This window comes from Solea solea, chromosome 3, assembly GCF_958295425.1.
Source record: "Solea solea chromosome 3, fSolSol10.1, whole genome shotgun sequence".
Classification (NCBI taxonomy): Eukaryota; Metazoa; Chordata; class Actinopteri; order Pleuronectiformes; family Soleidae; genus Solea; species Solea solea.
This window is the reverse complement of record NC_081136.1, coordinates 3,921,766-3,944,698: the sequence shown is the minus strand read 5'-3', so window position 1 is coordinate 3,944,698 and position 22,933 is coordinate 3,921,766. Positions and strand designations below refer to the sequence as shown.

General features: G+C 39.8%; 1 protein-coding gene across 2 annotated transcripts in view; it reads left to right on the top strand.

Moving 5' to 3' along the window:
* Positions 1–22,933, top strand: part of lin7a (lin-7 homolog A (C. elegans)) — a 34,229-nt gene continuing 11,296 nt past the window's right edge. For both annotated transcript variants that reach the window (XM_058625898.1, XM_058625899.1), the window contains exons 1-3: positions 1–84; positions 16,467–16,585; positions 22,710–22,781. In XM_058625898.1, coding sequence (XP_058481881.1) covers positions 48–84; positions 16,467–16,585; positions 22,710–22,781 — 228 coding nt within the window. In that variant the 5' untranslated portion in view covers positions 1–47. The remainder of the gene's footprint in view (positions 85–16,466; positions 16,586–22,709; positions 22,782–22,933) is intronic.

Below are 22,933 nucleotides of genomic sequence, written 5' to 3'. Positions count from 1 at the left end.
CTCGAGCCTCTCCTCTCTCTCTCCACAGTCTCCAGTTAACAGCAGACATGGCGACAGTGGTCCAACCGCTCACTCTGGATCGAGGTAAGGCGCGCGGAGCTTCGCGCATATTCGGCTTATGTCATCACTTGGCTGTTTTTTCTTCCCTCTCCCAATTTCGGGAAAACTTCGGCTCAGACCTGGCAACCCCGGTGATCTGGTTTGGTTTAGGTCCAGGTGTTTATTTTCCTCCAGCTTCTGTGTGTTGTTTTTTTTTTTTTTTACCGCTTCGTTATTTCGGGGCACGACGAGCTGAAATCAGAGTCAGTCCAGTCTGAGCGGAGCCTCTGCTCTTCAATCGCTATCGTTTTTTTGTTTTTTTAATCTACTTATTTCCACACCGGGTTTCTTTCTTTTCTTTCCTTTTTTTTTTAAAATCTTCTCTTCTTTCCTCGTGCAGCCTCCTCGGGTGATGTTGTTCCTTCATCCTCCTTCCTCTTCGTCTGTAAACAAAACCCATCAGGCTGCAGGAAAATCCACTTTGGAGACAACTTTTGTGATTCGGATTAACACGTTCACTGGGAATGTGAAGAAAAAGCGTGTTTTTTATAATCTTGTTATTGGAAACATGCAAATAATAATATAAACAATAATATCTCCTCATCCTTATTTGCTTACAAAACATCTACGCTAATACCACGGTAAAAAGTCCACAGTACGATATTTATTTACATATTGTAATTACTTTGATATTGTAATAGTACAATAATTACTGCGATATTGTGAAAATATTCAACATACAATATTTATTGCGATATTTTGAAACTACTTACAATACGATATTTATTGAGATATTGTAATAGTATTCACCATACAACATTATTTTGATATTTTTATAGTATATCCATACAATATTTATACCGATATTTATTGTGATATTGTTATTATACACCATCCGATTTTATTGCGATATTGTGATACTACCGAAAGTACGATATTTATTGCAATATTGTAATAGTATTCACCATACAATATTTATCGCAATGTTTTGATACTACGATAATTATTGTGATATTTTCGTAGTATATCCATACAATATTTTTGCGATGTTTGATAAGACCAATAGTACGATATTTATTGTGATATTGTTCGTATCCACCATCCCATATTTATTGAGATATTGTAATACCACCTAAAGTACAATATTTTGTTTACAGTATATTTTGCATTATTTTGGTAGTATACACGATACCATATTTGTTTCGATATTGTGATACTATCCACTGTACTATATTTATTGCGATATTCTGATACTATCCACTGTATGATATTTTTTGCGATATTGTAAAATTCTCCACCATATGATTTGAATTGCGATACTTTAAAACTACCACTGCACAATATTTATTGCAATGTTATTGTTATAGTATCCACGTTACCACATTAATTGCGATATTCTGAGGCTACCCATAGTACGATATTTATCATAATACTGTGAAGTTTTGATAGTATTCACGGTACAATATTTATCGTGATCTTGTGACAGTATCGTCTGTACGATATTAATTGCAACACCACGAGTGTCCACGTTATTACAGTGTATCTATTGGGATTTTGATAGTACGCATAGTAGAATATTTTTTGCAATACTGACAGTACAGTAGCTACTGTGAAATCATGATTGTGTCTATGAATAAAAATGTGTTGCGATATTATGATAGTATACACTGTGCAATAGTTATTGCGATATTGTGATTATATTTATTGCGATATTTTGTTACTGATATATGTGTTTTGAATTATGTACGCTGTGAGTCTTTGGTTTGATTTCCCACTGGACATCTCAAGATCTCTTGAGTTCTCGCGTTGTTATGGGGAGCTGGGTTCGTAAACACCGCATGTTTTTCCCCGAGGACCGTGAAACAAACACTACTGTTACCGATGGTGCAATTTCATCCCGTGTGACTTAAACACACATTTGGCTATCCTCTGATCTCAAAGCCTCTCGGGTGAATTAATTAATACTGTCAACCTTCAACGGAAGCAACTTTAATCCAACAGTAAATTTCAGGATACCAAACAAATCGTCCAGCAGTCCTACAAGTCCCACGAGTGCAGCAGCAGCAGATTTATTTTTTTATTTTTCTTTAAAAATACAAAGCCTCCCTTATACATTCCTGAGAAGCACTTTAAATCCCTGCGTGTCTATTTTTAGATATCAACTAAAAAACATTCACATTCAGATCAAATGCACGTCTGATGGCGAGATGTAATATTGCACAAGCCTTGCATAGGAAATGGATGCTGTCAAATTAAATATAGAGAAAGGAGACACCTTATAGCTATTTCCTCTGAGGCTAGCATCGGCTCTGCACTCTCTTCAAGACGAGACTATAAATATCAGGCATGGAGCACGTGAGTTATTATGCAGGAAGTAATTTGACAGTTGTCACTTGTTTTGTGGATTTCAAGTCATTAGTCCTTATCGATCAGTTTCCATGGAGAGAAAAAAGAAAAAACAGGGGGAATTAGATTTTTGTCCATGGGCTCAATTGCAATTTGTCCTCAGCTAAAGTTTATAGCCCCTGGGCAGCCGAGCTTCACTGATGCACAATCTGTTGCGTGTGCATAAGTGCTTTACCGATGCCGAGTTAATAAAAATAAGATTGCAGCAGGCAAACAGATGAGAGTGCTTACCAATCTACCACACGACATATATAGAGTTACACAAAGGGGGCCGTGGCATGAACTGATAAAATGTAAGCCGGCAGCCTTATCAGATCTTTCTGGGGCAGTCAGACGTGACCTCAGTCTGCACGCTGCCGGGCATGAACCATATATTCACATGCTGTGGCAGAGTTTTGACCAGTCAGCAGCTGTCAGCTGTAAATGCAACGAGAAGGTAATGATAGTTTAACGCGGGGTGAGACGCAGCATTATCGGCTCTTTTCCTCAGCTGCCGCCACTTTGGCAAAAACACTGTAATTGCTAATGAAAAGCTTTTTTTTTGTTTTTTCTGTGCATGCATGCGTGCGTGCGTGCGCTCTGGCTGCCTTACGTGTGCAGAGGACTTGCAGGCATGGAGGAAACAGACAGCGATGTTCATTTCCAGAGCTCCCACTTGACTCGTTGGGTCACAGCGGGATGAAAACACCGCTCTTCCTGTTGTTGTCAGAGGAAATGACAGTGATAAGCCTGAACTAGTGCCCCATCAAGGACGGTGGATTCTGTTTATGTCACAGAACCGGGCTGCGTTCTCTGTGGAGCTGGCATTTCACCGCAAATAACAATAACTGCCAGACTTGTGACTTTGAACTTTGAAATACGGAACGTGCTGTGGATGCGTCACAAATATCGGAGAATGAGTAACACGAGACACGGCAGGATGGATTGCGTGCAGTTGTTGCGAGGTACTAAATGTCCAGTGAATAAGGATGAATGGAAATTAGTGATATTTAATGGTCCAGAGAAACACATTGTAGCTCGCAAGCACGTCAGGGAGAATTGTGGCCTTCATATACACGACTCCACAACTCTCTCGCAGTCTCACTACCCTTTCCTCATTCTTCTTCATTAATATTCATTGGGTTTATGTGGACAAAGCCATACTTATTCATTTGTGTACAATATGTTAGCTCAAGATGCAAAACAAGCCCTTTACCCTAAACTATACGCTATAAAAAGCTTATTTTAATGCTACAAAAACCAAAACAATATTAATTTCAAGCAACAATCCCTGCCAATACATCTTCTAAATGCTACACACTTGACCTTTTAAGTTCAAGGTCATGCTACTACCAACATGCGCCATATCCTCTCATGAAATTTGGTACGCTAATGTTTAGTGGGTAAAATGTTGCCTGCGCTCACTAAGCTGCTGTGGGCAATGTTGTGTTTTTAGCTAAATGTTGTTAGCTAAAAGTTAGATAATGTTTTATATAGTTATCTAACCTTTTATTTTTGCTAGTTATGTAGCTTAAATTTAAATTAATTTAGCCAAAAGTTAGCTAACTTCTTGTCCATTGCTGCTGTTAGCATTCTCTTTCTTCTTACCCGCATTAACAGAATGGTGATGGAAGACATTTATGTACAGACTTAGCTAACCTAAGCTCACAAGCGTACACTTGTTGCTCCTGATTGGACTATGTTGGATATTGAAGAAGTATTTCCCCAGATTTGTCCTCTGAGAATGACAGTCCCACGACACCCAGCAGACACTCTTGTTTACATGCATGTTAATAGTCAGATTTCAGTTGGACTAAGAAGAGAATTTGTCATGGAAACACATTTGTCTAAAAAACTAAAATCAAGCTATATCTCAGTCAGACTAACATACCTGGATAATGCGATTCATAGTCCAATTACCCCTGCATATAGTCGGACTGGAGTCGGACTTGGTGTTGTGCATGTTGTCTGGTTGCCTGTCTTAGTCTACGGCCTTAGCTCGATTAAACTGTGCATGTAAACATACTGATTCCTAGCTTTTGGAGTATCTAACATGTATTTTAGTTAAAGGATTTTACTGACAGCAGCTTTAAGTTAGCATGCTAGCATGAACATAGACACAAATATATAGCTAAGGACTACCAACAACTGTGTTTATCTGTGTTTATTAGCCAAACTGCTGACTACATTCCAGTCTGCACTGAAGGTGGTGGACTGTCGGAGGAAAAAACATCAGTCAGATGGAAAGTTAACCTTAGAGAGAAGTGCTTCTTCAGGCATGACTCCTGTGGTTTTCTGTGGCACGCTTTGGTGAGCTGTCTGAGGTGGAATGACTGTAGCACCTTGTTTTTCCCCCTCTGAGAGACCTCAAATCACATGCTCTCGGTCACGCCAGGTATTTGACGGATTAAAGCTGTGCTGACAAGCTGACATTACTAATATTTCAACCTGCCTCCTTTAAGCACATACAATTAAGGCTCTCAGACATTGTCCACTAATTAGAGGGGATGAAGAAGACTTTTAAAGCCTCTTTCACAGTGAAAGTAGCGGGTGTACTCTGGGATTCTGGGACATGGGAGATGCAGCTTAACACCCTTCCCATTGTTAGTTGGAACAAAAGGAGTCACGGGAAGATGAACACAACAACAACAACTCCAAAACTCTCAGTGATAATGTTATGGCGGTTACCATTTTTGCATCTTTTACTCCAGTTAATCTTTGAACCGTTACATGATCGAATGAGTGAAATGCTTCCATAAAATGTTGCGCTGTCCGGAGTTTTAAAAAGTAAAGATGCACGTCGTAGCAATGCACAGGAAATGGCGCATTGCAGGCAAAAAAAATATAATGGAGACAAAGAATAAATTAACATGTTCACTCGAGTCTTTCATTCCCTTTGATGGCAATCAGAGCCGAAGTCTATAAAAACTATTGCGGAGCCATTTGACCCATGAGTGAATGCCGATTAAACTCATTCCCAGCGGTTAAAAAAGTAAAATAAAAAAGTTTAAACCCGTGATTAAATTGTTTTTTTGACCAGTGGGCATGGGGGTATAAAAGTATGATGTTTTCTAAATGACTTAGACCACAGACTCTTGCAGGAACCATTAACCCTCGAGGAATGATTTATTTGCTGTGCCTCAATGGGATCATTGCTGTCAGGCATTTTAGAGCAAATTCTGCTGTTGTGGTCATGCAACTTTTTTTTGGGGTAAAGCCCTGTTGTCCAATTTTACTTATTCATAGTGCCAAGAGCACCAAGGACATCCAGTGAAGGGGTCGTGGCAGATGGCAAAGGACATCACAGAGACTGTCACAGAACAAACAGCCTTGTTTACATGCTGGTTAAAAGTCAGATTTTAGTCTGACTAAGGAGAATTCGATTATCTTAATGTCATGTAAACACATTAGTCCGACTAAAATCGAACTATAGTCTTAGTCAGACTAACATACCTGGGTAATGCAATTCATAGTCCGATTACTCCTGCATATATACGCTTAGTCAGACTGGAGTCGGACTTGGCGTTCTGTGCTTTGTACCAAAATTTCCTCCCGCCAATAAATCGATTTTCTCCTCCACATGTATACTCTGACTTGGCAAGTTAGCTTAGTTGGATTATGACTGTAGCTAGTTTAACTTGAGCATGTTTAAACGTACTGATTGATAGCTTTTGGAGTATAGCGCTATCTAACATGTATTTTAATTAAAAGGAGTTCACCAACAGCAGGTTTAAGTTAGCATGCTAGCATGAACATGGACCCAAAAATATATCCATCTTAACTAAATTCAAATTAACGGTAATCTGTAGCATGCACATAGTGTGATTATTTCAGTTATTTTTAATCGGTGGTATTCACAGCAGAATTGCCAAGAGCACCAAGGACATGCGGGGGTGAAGTGGTCGTGGCAGATGACATTTTTTTTCCGGTGTGCATGACATCGACAAAGCATCGTTCTAAATACAAAAGGTAGAAGCAGAGTAAGAGAAAGGTCAGCTAAACCTTTCCCTGAGTTGGAAAGTGACATTTCAATCAATACTCAAAGTCAGAATTTGAGAAGAGGATCTTCAGGTTGCAGAGATTGAAATCACAAACTGCACGTTTTTGACTGAGCTTGGCCCTGTGATGTGGACGTGTTTATTTACATCACTGCAGTTTTTTTCTTTCTTTTCTTTCACACTCTGTACTGCCACTATTATAAACAGACTAATTATGCCAGAAAAACTGGATCGTTGCCCCCCCCCCTCTGCGAAACACATCCCCACAACAATGTTGTGGAGTCAAAGCCTTCATTATGTGTCACCATGGGTTTTATTCATCGCTGTCCCTTTTTCTGTAATCAGCAAATGATAAGGATGACCTTTTTTCTTACTCAGCCAGCCTGATGTTAGAACAGCTCAAGAAAATTAGTCACTGGGGAATTGTGCCACACAGACAATGTCACTTACACAATGTCACTCCTTTTTTTTTTTTTTTTTTCATTATTTTCCTATTTTTGCAAGAAACTTTGGTACCAATTATGAGCCATAACACTGTTCCTTCCACGAAAAACTTACATTTCCTTATGTTATTTATCTCCAGCCCTTGTTAGCAAAGAAAACCTTACCACAGCCTCCAGTGAGGGAGATGAGAGACAAGGGAATTGTTGCAGTCAGCCAGCTCACTAAGAAGCAAGATATGTTTTCCACAGGAAGCAGCAAAAACATTAGAAGCTCAACTACACTCAAGCCACAGCACATACTGTACTTGCAGCATGGTCTCGTGCATGTTGGTGGTACAGATATGGATCTGCATATCCAGGGTTTTTAGCCATATGGTTTTTGGACCAATGGACAGCATGAACACGAGTGGAGTCAGATTTTCTCTCAATTCTGATTCAAACCAGTTTGGAGGTGTGTAGGTGGAGCTGTGTCTCTCTATAAGCTAGTGCGTATTGAATCAGTTTCTTGTTTATTTCACAGAAAAACAAACAGCGAGATTGGCGGTGAGATTGATCGTGCTGTGGTTCTTTATGTTAGATGGCGCACAACTCTTGTGGACTCTTTATACGTCGTCTCCTTCTTCTTCTTCTGGGTCAAAGCGCAGAACGCCAAGTCCGACCCCAGTCCGACTAAGTGTATACATGCAGGAGTAATCGGGATATGAATCGTATTATCCAGGTATGTTAGTCCGACTAAGACTAGCTCGATTTCACTCAGACGAATGTCTTTACATGACATTAAGAAAACCGAATTGTTGTCTTGGTTTGACTAAAAATGTCAAACCAAGAAATGCTCTTCCTTTCCCATCGCTACCAAAGCAACCTATATAGATAGTTGGCAATGTCTCAAAACACACATATCCCATTTGATCACTTGCAAAAGTCTGTTAAACCTTGTTGTTTGGCTACATTTCCTTCCCGTGAAGAATACAGCAACAACATAAATCCGTAAACAGTTGTAAACAGTCGTTTTTTGTCGACTCTAGATATTTAATGCGCCTGGTTTTATTGAGAATGAAAGGGTTTGTGCTGTTTTCCTTGTCACTCTGCCTGAACTCACATCAAACATGCGGCTTCATCTTTTGTTTGATAGTCTTCTGTTGCTGTGCCGCTGCTCTCTTTACATAGTGGGAGAAAAAAATAAACGTGATTAATATTCCAATAGTAATACAAGTCGCTGAGCTCGCCGTGTATTCCCAGCCCTCATTCAATCTCACTGTGCTTCCTTGAGGCAACACGAGGTAGCCACGTACACTATTATGGTCAATATGGTTTTCTTCAATGGGATGTTCAGCGACTGTGACGGTGTTACGGCAATGACGGAAAGATGCGCGCTCATTTCTCTACTTTAATTAGGGCATCTCCTTTGAGCAACATTCAAGGAGCAATTTTTAATTGTCCAAGTGTGGCGCTTGAATTGGTCTGCTTTGTGTTGGGTTTCACGCTTTTACTGTCAAAGGGAAACCCCTCTTTCTTTAAGCCCCCTTTTACTTGCTTTTATATGGGTCAGTGTCTTTGTTTATGTTTATCGTTTGAATCTAGCGTACGCGGGCAACTACAGGCGCTTGCTCCTCATCGCTCATGAACCCAAAGTTGTTGGGCAAACTTTTTAATTGCCTCCTGCAAAACACTAGTCAACACTCTTCCACTTAAAGGCACCTGTTTGTTTACTCCCTCCCTCTCTCTATATATATATATATATGATGACACACTTGAATGTTTGAGAAAGTAAAACAGCTTCTGTATTAGTGTTTTTATTCCGTTTGATCTGCTGGTGTGAGAGCATAAAAGTGAGGGGAAGTGCGGGCGGAAAAGAAAAAGGGGGAGTTAAATGCTTCTTTTAAATTTAACGTTAATGCTTTTTTTTTTTTTTAATTAGCGAGCCTCCATAAATATTATGCTTCTGTCGTTAACTCACTTTTTTTCCCCCCTGCTCAGAGAACGTCTTGATAGTCACGTAATTAAAACGGACCTAATGTAATCAGTGAGTATCACTAATGAGAGTGACCTCATCACATATACACCAGGGAGAAATTAATTGGCGGCGGTGTCACCGTGCAGACCATTACCCTGTGCCAATCATCTTCCACTGAGCACTTAATTTAGTTTTTTCTTTTTGTTTTTACACTTTTTTTTGGCAGATAAAAAGAGGATACTTTCCTTCATTTTAATACAACAAACTTTTGCAGAATAATCTGTCAAAACAACACAGGAAGAACACAACCTAATTGCAGTCTGCCTGTTTGCCTCGGAGATGAGCTAAATTAGGCAAAAAAGTTGTCACCGTTAAAGTTTCGCGCTTGTGGATTATACACGCACAGATGTTGCAAACATCTGGACCCGCTGGATTCCCTGGAGCGTAACACTCTGGGTATTTAGCTCTAAATTAAAGGCAATACAATACAATAAAATAAAAAAAAACAAAGGCGATAAGCTAATTTCCCTCCTCTGCATTTCCAGTGAGTAATTAGGTCAGGAGGCGTGTGAAGTTTAGCATTTCTTGTTTTTATAAAAAGTATGACAGATAAAAGCAGGTAGACGAGACAAAAAAGGACAAAGAGACACAAGAGTCAGGCAGACAGGGACATGAAGGCTGGTGCTAGCTAGTGAAGGGAAAAGCAAGTGTATAAGGCCTTGTTTAGACATTTGTAAGCATATCCGATCAGATCTTCCCAACTGTCTAGTGTAGTCTAGTCTTCCACATAGAAAAACAAGTATAGGTGTCTACAAGAAAACGGCCGCTAAATGTTGTATCAGTGTTTGACTTCCTGTCCCGCTGACACTGACCCCATGACAGTGTCCCATTTTGTAAGGGTAGATACCCTTTGTAACTCAGTTCCAAGATGAGGGTAAGTGTTGGGGTGGAAATGCCTCTGGAGTAGGAGAGTAGGGGATGGTGGAGACCAAAAACAGATCTAAAATGAGACTGAAAAATGGACATATTCACCAGGTGACCTGACTAAAATTTTCCATGTTACCTATAATGGTACAATGGTACCTTACCCTATATTTACATTTAAAAAATATATAGCTCGATTTTCCCACCAATTTACTTAAGGAGAAAAAGAGGACTGCACCATTTTAGGCGAATTTTGACACAGTTTGTGACACAATTTGCTGTTTAATTGTCTCGCAGCAAAGTGATTATCACAGGAGTCACTGCACTGTGATATTACTGCGATAAAGCACTTAACATCATTAGTTAACCTTCAGTTCCCACCCTTAATATAATTTAAGTGCCGTGGTCCCAAAGCTCTTCCGCTTAGTATTTTATGGATTTCTTTGCAGAACTCACTTTTATACATATACAGGTATGATATTATAATAATATTAGTGTCTGCACTGGTATCATTTTGCATAACACAGGTTTTTCTCGAGTCGATAGTTTTGCTTCATTAAAAGTTTTGTTATTGTTTATTCATGGCATAATATTGGGAAATGTGTGTAATCCTGCGGCGCTCACTCTTGATCGACCAGAGTTGGTCGATCAAGGGTGGGATCACGTTCTCCTGTTTCCCCTCCAGCTGAAGCTAATCATAGACCGTGCGTTTAACACGCTCACCGTCTCGGTGTTGCGCACATGAACTCTCCCCAGCTGAAGGTATTAACGGAGTGTGGTCTTTGTCTGTGGTTATGTCAGAGAGCACAAAGTCATCCCTCTATCTCTCTCTGCCTGACTGTTAGGTAATGCAGTACGTAATATATCTGCACATCTGACTGGGGAATAATGTCCAATAATGTGACATAACTGTGATTTCCCTGCAGTCATTTCAGCTGCAGTGTCCCGGAGCACAATCACTCTTCACTGCACCGTTTTTTTCACACATGATTGGACAAAGTCGGACGGATGGCTCACTTTGACATCAAGAGCACATATTAACGCGTGTCAAAGGGACAGTTTTGCACAAATACTTTGAGTTTCTGTGTAAAGAATTCGGCTTAAAGCCACAAGCATAATTTTTGTTTATTGTACTTGTTTTTATTTGATTAGTCATTTTTAGGTTTAAGGATGTGGCGCAGAGGAAATCTGAACAAATTGCATGGTCTGTTTGGTTTCAGAGAATGATAAACAAATAGATAGGGAGGAAGGAAGGTTGGTTTGTGGGTAAGTATGAAGGTTTGTAGTTTGGTTGGTAAGTGGGTAGGAAGTTAGGCAGGTAGGTAGGTTAGTAGATAGGCTGGTAGGTAGGTTAGTAGATAGGCTGGTAGTTTAGTTTGTTGGTAGGTAGCTAGGTGTACTTTATTGTACTTCATGATGATCAATCTCAAAATGTCAATATGTAACGTCCTGAATGTGGCACTCCTTCCAGTGATCCCGCTTACCACAGTGATTTGCAGGGTGGAGCTAAAGACATAAACAAAATGTAGGGACATTTTATGCACTTGTGTTATATGTGGTGGAAATAATTGCTCAGATGTGCGCCACTTCATCAAGCCTGTTTTCATGCTGTGAAAAGACAACACCTTGATTTGTAACACCACGCCAATGAAAAACAGCCAAGCAGAAAGAGCTCCCGACATACTTTCTGTGCCTCAGATTAGACATGACGGCAAGCGCTAAAGGTGAAATGTGCCAGTCCCGTGTCAGCGGATGTTTCATTACCACCTCAGCTGCTCAGTGAGAGATAGAGAGCGACAATATATCATCAACCCTTATTCATCTTTGCGTGGACACCTGCAATTGCACTTGTCTTGTAATCGCTGATTGTGTTGGGCTGGGCTGTTTGCTGCGACAGAACCTGATACATTCTGACTGACGTATGAGCTCTAAGAGCTGTTGTATTTCAGTCATTACGATGGAGTCACGATAGGATAAACATTCAGTGAATTCAACATCTTATAGGAAATTTAAGATTGACCCTTATTGATGCCGAAAAGCAGGAAATTGGTAGGTCAGTGGAAGGTAGTAAAGTTGGTAATTAGGTAGGTTGTTTGGTGGGAGGGTAGAGAGGTAGGATGGTCGGTGTGTAGGTAGTTAAGAAGGTAGGTAGGTAAGAAGGTAATTTGCTTGGTTGGTGGGAGGGTAGGTCAGTGGTGGGTAGTAAGGTTGGAATGTAATTGGGTAGGTTGTTTGGTTGGTAGGTAAGAAGGTATGTAGCTAGGTAAATTGGTTGGTGGGAAGGTAGGTAGGTAGGTAAGTTGGGTCTTTAGTGGAAAGGTAGAAAGGTAGGTTGGTTTGTTGGGAGTTGGGTGGGTAGGTTAGTATGTTGATTGGTAGGAAGGTTGGTTGTTTGGTTGGTAAGTGGGTAGGAAGTTAGGCAGGTAGGTTTGTATGTTGATTGGTAGGAAGGTTGGTTGTTTGGTTGGTAAGTGGGTAGGAAGTTAGGCAGATAAATTGATTAGTAGATAGGCTGGTAGCTTAAAATGTAGGTCGGTTAGTCGATAAACAGTAGGTAGGTGTACTTTATTGATCAGATTGGGAATTTTTCCGTTGTAGCAACACAATTTCAGGTATTTTAAAAAAAAATGGAATAAATTAGATGAATGCAAAATATACATGTACACAGAAAAAAATTATATTAATATAACTATAAAAAACATATTAGAATAAAATATAAAATATAGGGGACTTACAACACAGCTGTACAGAGAGCAGAAAATTAAAATGCAACCAGACGAACAAACAACATCAACAACACTGAATATGTAATGCAGGTGTGCCGTGTAACCGAGTACAGCAATCAACCGTGATGAATATGTATGTAAATGTGCAGATGTTGCTTCTGATCAGCCAGACGCAAAAAAACATCAATCTTTGGAGTTACGATCCGATCACCGATGTGATATTAAGCACGTGAAGAAAACAAGTTCTTCCGACGTGAAGCCGTGACCTCTGTTTAATGAGGAAGAAACGCTGCAGCAACGACCTCGCGGCGTGGACGTGAACCAGCTTATTACAAACCATTCACAATCTGTGTTTTTTTAAAGTCCACTTACAAAATGTTAACCTATTCATCTTTATAGAAGATATTTCTAGAGAATACTTGCATCCAGCGGCATATCCGTTTTTATAAAACAGCTCAGTGAGTTTAATTTTCACCCTACACTAGAAATCAAAGAAGGTCAAGTCAGTGACTTGATAAAGCGGCTTTTCTCAAACGCACAAATAACTACAGGATCAGGTTTCTCTTACACAAAGACTATTATTTCATAAGCTTTCTGGAATATGAGTTAAGGTGCGAGTTGAAATACTATTATTTATCATGTATCTGTACTTTTGAACCATAGCCTTTAAAAAATAAATCATAATTATTACATTTTTAGATGCTAAATGCACTTAATTAACTTTGATTTGTGCGGATCAAGTAGATTTTTGGCAAATACTTGAATGAATGAAATGCTCACTGAACTTTTTTGGTCTTTAAAAACAAAAATAAAAACAATTGAATTAAGTTCATTCAAACTACGGTTATATTAAGAGTATTTGATTAGTTTATACTAACTTATTTAATGTGTGTGTTACCAATTGAAATAAAAAATGTTTTTAAGTTTACAAACCATTTTCTCTTTTACAGTGTATGAACATTGATACTATAAAACCATGACAGTCCCACTTTAGTTTTATATACAATGAATTACACTGTTGACAACCCTAAAACAATTTAATTACATTCATTTGTTAGTGAGTTTGAATTGACTTGTTTAATTTTTTTGTTTTATGAATTGAAGTCCAATTATCCTTGTTTGTCTGCCAATAAAACTCCTGTTCCTTTGTAGTTAAAAAAAAGAAGAAAGTAAAATAAAAGTCACATTGTTACAGTTCACATTTCTCTTATTTTACGGCCTTATTTATTTCACAGTCAGTTTCCAGACGAATGCTCTTTCTCTTCTCCCAAAGGTCTGTGAACGGCACATTCTCTTCTGTCTGAGTTACTCTTCAAACACACACAATTCTATCATTGTGTGTGTGTGTGTGTGTGTGGGTCACGTCTTGAAATAGAATTTGTGTTTTATCGCCGTGTTTTGTGACACAGATACTGGTACGAGGTTGACATTGACAATGATTCATTCACTGTGGTGCTTTGTACAAAAAAAAACTGCAGTTTATTTTAGTCATTTAAATAATATTTGATTGTGATTATGGCCACAGCAGATAATTATGTTCAATTATTGGACAAAGTGTTGATTGTTTTGTCCTTTAAATGTTGAAAAGTATTGATTTAAGAGGCAAAACCTCCAGTATTTTTCTTGATAAATGACTTAGAAAAATATAATTTATCTAGGTAATTGTTAGATTAATGGAGATAGTTTGGACTTTCTTGTGTATATATATATGTATATATATATATATATATATATACATATATACATATATATACACACACATATACATATATAACACACACATATATATACATATATACATACATATACATATATACACATATATATACACACACATATACATATATATAACACACATATATACACATATATACATATACATATATATATATATACACATACATATACATACATATACATATATACAAATACGAGTGCTTGTTCGGTGAATTGATCGCAACAGTAGACAAATAATCGCAGAGATAGTCCGACAGTAGAGAGCAGGAGAAACATACGGCGTAACACCAGTGGAAAGAGGAAGTGACAGTACGTTACTTTAATTATAAAATAAAATTTTCTCAATTTAATACATAATTTTTGTTGTATCCTGGTTTTTCTTATAGACAAATTTACTTCATTTTGCTAAATGTAAAATTAATTTGAGCTTTTTCTTCAATTCTCAAACAATCATCGTAGTCATCGATTAATTCTTGTCTTTAAAATACACTTTTTGGCAAATAACCCTTTTATATCTCTTACAATTTGAATTATGTTGATTTTAATGTCTTGCTTTTATCTTTTATGTATTTCTATACCTCGCCTTAATATTAGTTTATGATTTAACGATAATTTATCGGTCGTTATGGACCCGGACTATTGTGTAATCAACGAATAATGAACACATGAACGCGTTGTAAAAACATCCGTTCCTCGCCGCCATCAGTCATGTCGAACATGCGCCGACAAACCAAAGCAAATGTGTTTCGGGGTGAAGGAACAATCGTTCCCTGCTCCCTCCATTATTCATCTCTGCTCAACAAGACACACTTTCACAGGGCAAGAAATTAATCAACCGCGCTGGAGGAGTCGCTCAGAGGAGCTAATTAGAGGAAGTGCAGAGTCACTGCCTCGCACTTAAAGCTGCAGTTCGTCATTTTTTATTTTTTTTTGGGTGACTTTTGTTTGTGGATGTTGTTTTTCTATGGAATATTTTCAAGCAACACTTGAAATGAACCGCACAATCGAAATTGCAAATAAAATATCAGTTTAATCGTTCAAAAATATTATTATTTTATTATTTTAAGTTTTCCCCGTCGACATCCGACAAAGTAATTGTAACGTTTATTATCTGACAAACGTTAGATATTTACAACTCAGACGGACAGCGACTCCATGCCCGTGTCTACTTCTGGTCCATTGAGCTGGCGCACCAAAACTCAGTAGCCAATCAGCAGGCAGCTTCCTATGGCCCCGCCCATGGTCAGAATCACAAACAAAACAACCACGGAGCAAACAATATTTGGATCATTGTAAACAAAAAGTGTATTTTCATTATTTTTTTTGAACGATTAAATTGATATTGCACTTGCAATTTGTGCATTTCGATAATTTTTCTTGGCTCAATTCATAAAATGTTTGCTTGTTTCGTGAAAAGTGTCGTTTGAAAATATTGACGCAAATCTAATTCCATATTTTTCTGCCTCTGGTCCCTGTCCCTTGTTATTTATTTGTCAAGCAACATCTATATAAACTGTGGCTGAGAGAGCGTTTGTGTGTATACAGCAGTAGAGCAGGGGTTAGGGTTATTCATCTACAAAAAATGATATTAACCCTTGTGTGAAAGTCTTGACATAAAAGTAGAATGTCACCGACTCTGAGCCCTGTGGAGCTGATTGACAACAGTTATATTTAAACATTGCACAGCGCAGCTTTGAATGTTGTTTATCGCATCCACTCGTAATTAAAAGTGTGAACCTTTCGTTCCGACTTTGTTCCCACTTCTCTTCTCTTCTCTGTTGTCATGCGTGGGAGTGGAAGCCAGTGAAACGGATCCATGGACTCGATCGGTCTTGTGACCGCAGGCCTCCACTCAGTCTATTTCCATTATCCTGCCTATTGATTACCTCCAGCACATTTATCATGGCTGTGCCCTTAATGCAATTGAATCGAGATTTTTTTATTTATTTTTTTTATTTAAACCCAACACCGGCACACTGACTGGCCACTTTATTAGGTACAGCTAATATAACGCGGTAGGAGTGTTCTTTGGGCTGAAGTAGCTCATCGCCTCAGAGGTCGAGATTATGGCGTCTCTGGTATACACAGTATAATTTCTGCATTTCTGTACCACTGGCGGTACACGTACTAAAGTTTGAGAACTCTGGCAGTAGAAATAGTTGTGCTCAGACCAACAACTGGGTCACATTCGACGTCACTTAAATCACGCTTCCTCCTCATTCTCATGCCAGTTCTCTTTCTCTCTGCTTGGTTCCTCCAGATGTTGCGAGGGCTATCGAGCTGCTGGAGAAGCTGCAGGAGTCGGGCGATGTCCCCGGCCACAAGCTCCAGTCTCTGAAGAAAGTCCTTCAGAGTGAATTCTGCACAGCCATCAGAGAGGTGAGTCACAGCTGCTGCTGTCGTCCAGGACCGACTCGCCATCGTCATCACTCATAGTCTTTTCGCTTCTTCACCTTTTGCTGCTGTGAGATTCACACCTTGTTTTCTATATAAAGCCTCAGCTCCGTCATCTGTTGGTGGAGTTTGGGTCCAAATGAGACAAAACTCACACCACAAGACTCCGCCGCTCCGTCATCCTTTCACCGCCATTCATTGACTCGACGTGACACCAGCGACACGAGCCGATCACAACAACTCTTCCACGTTCCGCCGTCCTGTCTGCTGTGAGACACCGAACCGTCCGCCGGCGACAGGCGTTCGTTACGAGTTACAAGCGAACAGAAATTGGAGAGCATGTGCGCGCGAGAAGGGGAAACAGATGACAGATGCCTCGACTGCGGTGCGGCCTCGACGTCGAGAGTTAATTGTAAACAAAGTGAACATGTAATTTGTCCTGGAATGAAAGCGGACAATTAACCGACCTAATCAGTCTGTCAGCGAGAGGAGCCGTGCTTTGTTTCCTGCAGGGAGTTGGAGTCGTAAATCAGAGCGGGACATGGTTTTTAGCGCCGCGTACATATCACACCTTTTTTTTTGTTGTTTATGAGCGACTCCAGATTCTCTGTCGCGTCTCGTGCCTGGTTCTAAAAACTCAGTCGGACACTTTCCGCGCGGCTTCAATATTTATAGGGGGTAAACAAAAAAGGTGGAGGGGGGGAAGTCGTTGTTGGTCATTTTGAAGTTTGGAGATAAAAGGGAGGTTTGTTTTACAGCGTTTGCATGACAAGTGATAGAGAGAGGAGAGGCTGTGCATGCTAAACACAAGACACTGAAGCACTTTAGAGTTATTATTTGAAGAGGGAAAAATGGGTTTTGATTAAAAACTGATGTAAAAGGCAAATTTATGCCACTTTTTATTTACGTTGAAATGAATTTAAAATAGTTTTCACTGAGTTGGAAGAAATGACTGGGTACAAACTGTGAGAATCGCGTAATGTAATCTTTTTGATCTCAAACTCATGTGCTAGAGCGGCAGCTAACGATTATTTTTCATAACTGACTCATCTGTTGATTAGTTTCCAGATTAATTGGTCCATAAAAGATCAGAAAATGTCGATAAAACCTTGAAATGACGACGTTATCATGTCCACAAACGGAAAATGATTCAGTTTTAATGATTTCTTTGTTACATGGAGCATTTAAGAAGTATCTAAATACTACCTGTATGTTATTCTTTTTACTTTTGTCTTTTATTTATAACTCATCAGAGCTTAGTTGACTTTTTCTGTTGTGGACAGCTGCTCTATGGGTCTTGAATTGTCCCCCTGATGGACAAATAAAGTTGTTGGAATTGAATTGGAACAGCCAGAATCAGCCTAAGAACTCATGTAATTCCAATATTCAAACATAATAATAATACATTTTATTTACACTTTACACTGCAAAAAAATGCCTCTATTAAGGGAAAACTACTTGTTTCAAGCTAAATTATCTGCCAGTGCAGCAAGAAAGTGGCACTTAAGTTAAGTTTTCTTGAAACAAGTCAAATCTTCAGTAAGTGATTTGATAAATACAATGAAGTCAAGTCAATTACGCACGTACAGATTAAATTTTTTTGCAGTGTACAAAAAACAAACAGAGAACAGAAAATGACAATTAATTTGATGGCTAAACAAATTTCAAACTGTTTTGATAATCACGTTGAGTGCTTCTGATTTTTCAGCTTCTTGAATTGTGAATATTTTCTGGTTTCTTTGCTCCATAAAACAAACAAACAAAAATGTCTAGGCTTGGTAAACACCATTTTTCAACATTTTCTGACATGTTGCCGTACTCAATTAATCGAGAAAATAACCGAAAGGTTTAGCCACACTTTTCCTACACTCTCACATTGTCGTCACGGTTTCAGCAGAAGGTTTTATTCCGTAAATGTAGGACTGCAGTCATTTTTTTTTAAACAACCGGCTGTTACATCACATCAAACCCATAATGAAGGAAGCCTCAGTCCTTTCCGCTCGCGGGGGTCGAGCTGTGCTCTGGTCGGCCCAGTGAAGCCTGGTACATCCTGACACAGACTCAGCCACGGTCACTCGTGTGCAATGACAATGTGCTGCTGCTGCTGCTGCTGCTGCTGCTGAGTGTCACTAGGGAAACTGACTGTGGTGGTCAATTACAGGTTTGGGGTGACCGTTGCTGAGAGAGGACCTGCAGAAAAGTGCTGGCTCCGGCTAACGACAGAGTCTGACTGTTATTAAGCAGCAGACTTGGGGTGGGGGTGGGGGGGTTGAGTGGGGAGCAGCTCTTAATGCCCTGATGTACACGCCTGCTGTGAATATGGCGGCAGTAACAGCCAGAAGGTTGATTTTCTTTATGTGCAATCTGTCCGTCCCGCACAGCAGCGTCTGTCAAACACTTTTTCCTCACAGTCAAAGTGGTGTTTCTGTCCAATTTTCAGCCACTTTACGCTCTCTGTACGTCGTACCAAAAGATCTGTAAAAAAATCTTTCACTCCCTGTTGGAAGTGTTTGTATTTTACAAAGACTTTTAGAGTCTTATAAAAGTTCTCAGGCTTTTCATTTTCTATGCGTGTCCTCAAAATATCTCCTCTAACAAAGTTAATGTTAGTCCAGGAAGCTCTCCTACAGAGAGAGGATTCAAATTACATTATACTTTTAATGTAATTAGAATAGAATAGAATAGAATAGAATATTTGAAAGTATCTTTTGTATACTTTATAGAGCCGGCGGAGGTCAGTTATTTCAGTATGACGTAGAAATTCTGTATGGAGAGACTCAAAGATTGTTAGAAACCAATTTCACACCAGCTCCTGCCACTAGAGGTCGCTCAACTCATAGCAACAGCAACAAAAGACTTAGTTTTCATGACATAATGTACCTGTTTCAAAGTAAAAGCACTCTAGCGTACTCTAGGCGTCCATTCGTGTCTTTTCAATTGGGCTTTTATTGTGAAATATTGACAAGACTAATGGATCCTGGAGGATTTTATTTCAAAGGTTATTATTTATGGCGATTTTTCAGAGACAAAGGCAAAGTGGATGACGTCATTAAACGAATAAAACGGTAAATATTATTGGGATTTAACGAGTGATGGAAAGAAACAAAAAACATGTCATCGTTTTGTGCATAATTTTACGCAGAAATTGTACATATTTTAGGTGCCGCCGTCTCGTCAAACACTCATGTCCGTGTCGTTTCACTTCATTATCACAGTGACCTTTTCTGAGAGAGATGAAAGAGGCCGTTCAGCAGGAGTTTGGACAAACAGAGACAGAGTCAGATGAGTTGGACGAGTCTCGCGTCCCTGCGTTCGTCTCCACTGCGTCAGCGGGAAAACAGTTGTCAGGGTCAATCAGCCTTTGCAAATGGGGAAGGAAGGAAGGAAGGGAAGGAAGGAAGGAAGGACACGAGAGTGGAAAGCGCTAACCAGCTGGAAATGATGGAGAGAGGGAATTCGCTGAGTCTCGTTTGACGAACACAGCGGGGGAGGAAAAAACCAGAGCGACTGATTTTACACTCCAGTGGAGATTTTCAATTATCCTAATAGACTGTGTTTGGTTGTTGTTGTTTTAATATATGAAAGTAAAAGATTTGAGCCGATCCATGAACTCCTATGCAGGATTTAATTTAACAACTTCAGAGTCATTGTGGGGAGATTAGGGGGGACCCGTCTCCAACTGAATTTGAAGTCGCGATGACTTCTCGTTCACCCTTTATCCGATCTTTTGTCTCTCGGACTCCAGAGGCTTTTATCGGACGATAGTTACTTTAAACTTCAGTTGCAGAAGACCCTAAAACTAGTCTTCTGCAACTAGATCGAGGCTTTAAATCCTCAGGAGAACGTTTACAGACGTTGTAAATCAAGTAGGAATTTTCCTACAGAGGTCTTTCATGGAAAAGTAAAATCCTGTCGACTTGAACTCCCAGAACTAACTCCAGAGTCAATTTGATGGTGTGGTGAAGTGGCTCGTTACAGGGCGATTGAGGGGGGTTGTCTCCACTGCCCTCTACTGGTCTGTTAGCGCAAAAGCCAGCCTACCGGAGTCCTCAGGAACTTAAGCCAGGTACCGGCGATAAGATCGAGGTTTATTTTAGATGTTCATCGTGGCGGAGCCGGAGAAAAAGAAGCAGAGAAAACGGGGAAAAGTGAGGAAGAGGAAACGACTGTGTTAGCGAGACAACATCGGACTTTTTCCCAAGGGTGAAACTCAGCTGTGAGTTCTTACGAGAGTGAGGATAAAGATGCAGGCGATGGACGGATAGATGTTTACTTAAAAGTATGTCCTCCGAAACTGTAGGGGGAGCTCCGTAGAGAAAAATCAACCAGACTTGCAGAGTTCTGGTCTAAGAGAGCATGGACAACTTTGTGCGAAAACTTAGAAGCTCATTTTTGTAACCAGTGGAGTCGCCCCCTGGTGGTTCCACAGTATATTCTTATTTTCTTGTCAGCGTCAGGATGAAACCAGAAGACGACACTCATTGTTTTTTTTCACTGTCACGTCAGTGCGGCCGACTCTGACTCGCTCTTCCTTTCTATTATTGTTTTTATTCTCTCAGTTCAAGTGTCAAGTGTGTGTGTGTGTGTGTGTGTGTGTGTGTGTTTTCACCCAGGTTTCTTTGTTTGATGAGGCAGGAAGGAAGGAAGCGTGAGGGTGAGGGTGAGGCCAGACTGAAGGCATCGCTGCTTTGAACACGTCTGCCAAGGAGAGAAATAAAAAATAAATAGAGGCTTGACAGGGAATTTAAAAGACCTCTGCAGGACAAGCGGCGTTTGCAGTGCAGGCAGGAGTGTAACCGTGATGAGAGACGACTGACATGAGAGACGCTAGAGTTGCATGTGTCCTCCAGGAGAGACCGTGCATGATAATATATGCCTTATTTTTAGCTTTATAAAGGCACCATAATCCTAACCCACCATACGTTTATTGCCGTCTTATACCCTTAACTCTTAGCATTTGGCTGTTTTTTCCCACGATTATGTTAAAACCTATACAGAGGTTATAAGAGTTATAGTTCCAACAGAATCTCCTCCTGCTTTTCCATCCCTTCGTCTTCTCTCTCACTTCTCTGAACATAAGTGCTTTTTACACGACACGTCTGAAGCCGGCAAAGGTCAGCTGTCGGCATCGATTTCCCTCGGCCTGAGTGAAAGAGCAGAAAACGTTGTTTTTCACCCTCCTGGACGCAAAGCGAGCCACCACTCGGCTGCAGCTCAGGTCCAGCAGTGAAGTATTTCTGTTTGTCTGTCCCGCAGACTTTCTGTGCTGCTGATTAAGGAACTCCATGTCTGCACAAGCCTAAAAACGTTGTATTATTATTATTTGAAATTGAATTGAATTGCGTTAAAGGTCAAGTCGTTTAAGTATTAATTATATCTCTGCTTGTTACAATCGGAGACACGTCGGGGGAATTACAGCGGCCTTTGTTTGCCTGAAAGGACGTTATTCTTCTTTGGTTGTGTATTCAGCTTCAGCTTGACCATTTTGGCTGATGTAGAACGTATGAAAGGTTTGTTTTTAACTGGTAAACGGTGAGAAAGACACGAAGCTACAGACACGTTTTTATGTCAAAAACATTGTTTTTCATTGTTTCACTGTCTCCCATTACGTGTCAATCAAAATAGGTGAATTAAATAGTTGAAAAATGAAAATGGACAAATGAAAGGGAAACCAAACAGACAACAATAATGACATACAAAATAAATAAAAAGTAGAGTAAGAATATGTATAAATAACTTTTTATGTCGCTACAACCCTAGTTCGCTCATTTACGTAGGGTGCCAATCGCCAAAATGGACGTCCAAATGGCCGACTTCCTGTTGAGTTGAGGACATGGTTACGGTTGACTTTTTTGTTCGTCTTGGTCCATAACATCTTCCCACCAAGTTTGGGGAAATTCGGGCCCTGATAAATTAAAAAAGGCGCGATGGGGTAACCGTCAAACTCATTATTGCAGCGAATGCATGAGATGTTGTTTTGTGACAACCAATCAGTCATCTCTGACGTTCCAGAAATGGACAGTTTTGATGGGACAAGACCGATTGACAGTGGAAATGTAAATAATCCATAATAATCCAATGACCCGTCACTCTGTCACATGTCTTTTAGGTTTACCAGTACATGCACGAAACAATCACCGTGAACGGCTGTCCAGAATACCAGGCGAGAGCCACAGCTAAGGTAAGAGAAGCTTTTTTTATGTAAAGTTTGGCCAGTGACAACTGTTATTAATGATTTAAAGACGACCTGTTAATCACAGTGGCCCCAATTATATTATTCCCATCTGTTCTATTGACAGAAGCCGCGTGAAATTAACAAAGTATGTTCTCGTC